The sequence below is a fragment of the Austrofundulus limnaeus genome, unplaced genomic scaffold (assembly GCF_001266775.1).
Source record: "Austrofundulus limnaeus strain Quisiro unplaced genomic scaffold, Austrofundulus_limnaeus-1.0 Scaffold402, whole genome shotgun sequence".
Classification (NCBI taxonomy): Eukaryota; Metazoa; Chordata; class Actinopteri; order Cyprinodontiformes; family Rivulidae; genus Austrofundulus; species Austrofundulus limnaeus.
This window is the reverse complement of record NW_013952804.1, coordinates 201,997-206,128: the sequence shown is the minus strand read 5'-3', so window position 1 is coordinate 206,128 and position 4,132 is coordinate 201,997. Positions and strand designations below refer to the sequence as shown.

Here is a 4,132-nt window from a genome sequence, read left to right as displayed (position 1 = left end):
CCAGGAAACAGTTCACTGGCGGCCGCGACGAAACGTTCCACATTTGTTCAGGCTATTTAAACCAGTATGTCGGTATTCAGCAAATTCATATCATAACAAAAATAAAAAAAGGTATTCGGTACGAACCGGTATACCGCCCAGCACTAGTGTGGGGGGAACCGTAGAACACGGAGAAAACCCAAACAAGTACGAGGAGAACATGCAAACTCCGCACAGAAAGACCCTAGGTCCGAACCGGGGCTCAAACCCAGGACCTTCTTGCTGTGAGGCGTCGGTGCTAACCACTGAGTGCTGTGCTGCTGATGAACTGGAAYAATGAAAAAGAAGGAAACATTTGGGAGAGTCCAAAATCTTGAATTTTAACTTTCCCTACAAACMAAAGCAAAAATCAWGAACTGGTTGTACTAAACGGTTGAAAAGGCTTCATCAGAACTTTTGATCCATGCCTGCCTGGCTCTACTCTACTCACCTAAACACACCTTTCCTCCTCCCACTCTGTTTACAATCAACTGATTCAACTCACCTGAGAGACGCTGCATGTTAGCTGCCTCCTGCACATTGCTCCACACCAGATCGTTGGATAGCCTTCGCCTAGTGAATGTCCAGCATTTCTCCAAGCCTTGCCTTGTCTTCTTGGTTCTTGACTCCATCTTCTCCTGGATTTTTACCTTTTGTCTTGCCTTTGTCTATCCTGATCTCTGCCTTATGGACCATGAATCTCTTTCTGGACTTCAAACTTCACATTGAGGTRCTCTTTGGATTTGGTTTGTCCTCTCTGATCTCCTGTGCATGAATCCCGCTTGCTTCACAAAATCAGTCTTGGCCCTGTTCCCCTTTTTCCCCTATGGGTGTTAAAGATCCACATGACCATTCTGCTGACATCATCTTCAGTAGATGCTTACGGTGGCCTCGCTCGTTCAGGAGAACGTGAACCTTTCTCTCCACCCAAAGGTTAGGTGRCCCACCTTTAAAGTTCCTGCACCAGATCTTTAGTACCCTGTTCATAGACCTACTTGTCAGTCAGAGTTTGCAACTGAGGCTGCCCAAAGTTTTCTGACTCCCATTAAAGTTCTGCAGTTTACAAAATTGTTAAAACTGCTTTTGTGAAATTTCAAGTTCACTCCCCAGTTTCTCACAGAACTAACCCTCTTTAAAGACTCTTACCTTCATCATGAGAACAACTGTGTTGACAGCAATCATTATCATGATGGAGTACTCAAACGGAGCTGAGACGACAAACTTCCACATCCTGTACTGGAAGGACTGTGTGTCCTCAGGCATGTAGCGCGTCAGAGGCTTGGCGTTTATGGCAAAGTCAATACAAGCCCTCTGCAAAAAGATTCAGTCACAGTTTAATTTGCCGAAACCTTCAAGTATGTCAGACATTTGATGGCTTTTACCTCATTCTTTTCCAAGCTACACTCAGACAGAGCCTTGTCTCCTTGCTCCTGGAAGGTAATAATGATCAAAGCAACAAAGATGTTGACAAAGAAGAAAGGGAAGACCACAAAGTAGACCACATAGAAGATAGACATTTCTATTCGATAGCCTGGACTGGGGCCCTGGTCTTCAAAGGTGGCATCCACAGAGTGCTTCAAAACACTGGAAGGACAGAAATCAAGGAGTGAAATACACCGGTTTTAATGAAAGGGCAATAGCTWCAGAATTTTGTAAAAATAAATTAGTAAAACAAATTAAAACAATTAAAACTAATGACAATGCTAGATGTTAACTGTACATAATTGAACTAAATCATTAGGTCAGAGGTTCTCAAACTGGAGTCCCTGGACCCCCAGGGGTCCAGGAGTGGTATCTTGGGATCCTCAAAAAATTTCACTAACTTGTTAATTTGGTTTTTATTTTTAAAAATGCATGGAGAACAATGAACTAATAAACAAACATAAAAAGCTAAATAAAAAATATATTCCCATGGCATTTAGGGGTTGAAATGACAGTGCCACGTTAGTCACAAGAATGAACACAAATCCAGATGGAGGATGATTCGAAAATAAAACTATTTATTAAACAAAACGAGCTGACAGGACAACTAAAATAACAAAACACTAGGAGCCACAGGGCAACACTGAGGAYGAGACAGATGGACAAATCCATGTAATGATCCAGTAAGTATATGGAGGACATGACCAGTATTTATACAAAGAGAGGGAGAGAGGAAATGACAAACACCTGGAGGGAAGACTGATTGGTGATCACAGGCAGGTGAGGATGATTGAGAAATGGCATGGAAACAAGCTGAGGAGAACTGAAGGGTGGTGACACAAAGAGAAAACGGAACAACAGACAACACAGTCCTCACAGACAGTAAATTACCCTTTAAAAAAGCATGGGGTTTATGAGGGGATCCCTGGAATTTTTTGCCCATGTAAAGTTTGAGAACCCCTGTATTAAGTTATCTGCTGTAAAGTAACATYATTTAGGACTCCTCATCAAACTTACGTGGGCCAGCCCTCTCCCGTGGACACGGTGAAAAGAGTCAGGAATGCCCACAGCACGTTGTCATAGTGGAACTCGTATTTCTTCCACTCTCGGGGCATTGCTGCCACCTCATCTTTGTCGTAGTCTAGGAACTGTCCTCTGGAAGACATGAAGCAGTGACCGACATAAGGCTGGTATAACTTCTGACAATACTGCAATGGTTGATGAGAATGTTGTGGGGTTTAGACCGACTTGCAGTCCTTTTCCAAGGTTTTGGACTCATCGGTGCAATAGAAGAATTTGCCCTTGAATAGCTGAACTGCAATAACAGCAAAAATGAACATGAAGAGGATGTAAACGATGAGGATGTTCAGCACGTTCTTCAGAGAGTTGACCACGCAGTCAAACACCGCCTGAGGACACAGAGAAGACACATTTAACATCAGCGTAGTACTAACATGACTAGTAGCTCAGTAATTGCAAATAAAGTCTGTACTGTTGTACAGCTCTGCAGAAACATTGCTGGTGAGCAGACAGGCTTAAGGTCAACATTAAACTCTATCTACAATGGATTTATAAATTAAAAGTGGGGTCATCTACAACAGTGGTTCCCAAACTTTTCAGCTTTTGACCCACAAATACCATCAAGCAGAGTCCTGTGCCCCCAGCTGTTGTTGGTTGATAAACATCGTTTTCACATCAAATAAACAAGACTATAGTAATAATATTTATTACGCTCTTTTTGTCCATTGTAAGTACACTGACTTTACTCTTTTGTAACAACAAAGGCAAAAAAATGGTGTTAGTTGTTATTTCTTTGTGTAATTTATTCAGAAAATCTTTTCAGGACCTGACTTTGATGTTTCGGGATCCCACACTTTCATGTAAAGTTGGTTTTGATACATCCTGATGTGTGTGTGGAACCGGGAGAACACAACTTTTTTTGTGTGTTTATACATGATAAACCTGGTGGCTTTGCTGATGGTCATCAGATTTGTTGAGATCAATCATTTTTTGTTTCCTCAGGTTTGTTGTATTTGATTGTTTCCGTCATGTTCTTTTTCTTTGATTTGAGTATTTTGATGATTTTGGACAGTAATTTGCTGATGTTTGTATAGTTTGAGTTGTTACAATGACCTCCTTCCTATTATTTTATTCTTCAACAGTTTACAAGCACAATGCAGATAACAGGAAGAAAAAACATTTAGATCTGATTGTTTGAACTGTTTTAAAAATACTTTTCAAGAATTTGGATCCATAGTTTTAGTCAGTTCTGGATTTGAGATAAAAACTTGACCTTGTTATGGGAATAAAACGTTTGTTTTAATCCCAACAAACAAAAGTGAATCTGTGAACATGAATCAGGAAGTGTTAACTGAGCACAACCTTTAGTTTGGGCAGTCGTTTGATGGTCTTGAGAGGCCTGAGAACTCGTAGGACCCTCAGGGACTTAATGGTGCTGATATCTTTGCCTTTAGTCCCCCTGAAAACAGCAGAGTCAGTTAAACCACAGATCATGCAGTTMATAAAACATTTTCTTCCTCATTACATTTACAGAAACTATGTTTTGTGTTTAATGATAAAAGAAGAGTTGCAGGTGAACTTGAAGTGAGTCAAACTGAAATGTGTCAGGATGTGAAGGGAGTGTTCAGATCAGCTGTGTGGGAAACCAAATGGAACAAAGCTTTCAGGGAAA

General features: G+C 40.9%; 1 protein-coding gene across 1 annotated transcript in view; it reads right to left on the bottom strand.

Annotated features, from left to right (window-relative positions):
- Positions 1-4,132, bottom strand: part of cacna1ba (calcium channel, voltage-dependent, N type, alpha 1B subunit, a) — a gene marked incomplete in the record, with an annotated part of 226,765 nt that overhangs the window by 60,509 nt on the left and 162,124 nt on the right. Inside the window, 5 exon segments of the mRNA XM_014023993.1 lie at positions 1,165-1,329; positions 1,401-1,602; positions 2,458-2,595; positions 2,689-2,849; positions 3,823-3,919. Of these exon segments, the coding sequence (XP_013879447.1) occupies positions 1,165-1,329; positions 1,401-1,602; positions 2,458-2,595; positions 2,689-2,849; positions 3,823-3,919 (763 nt within the window).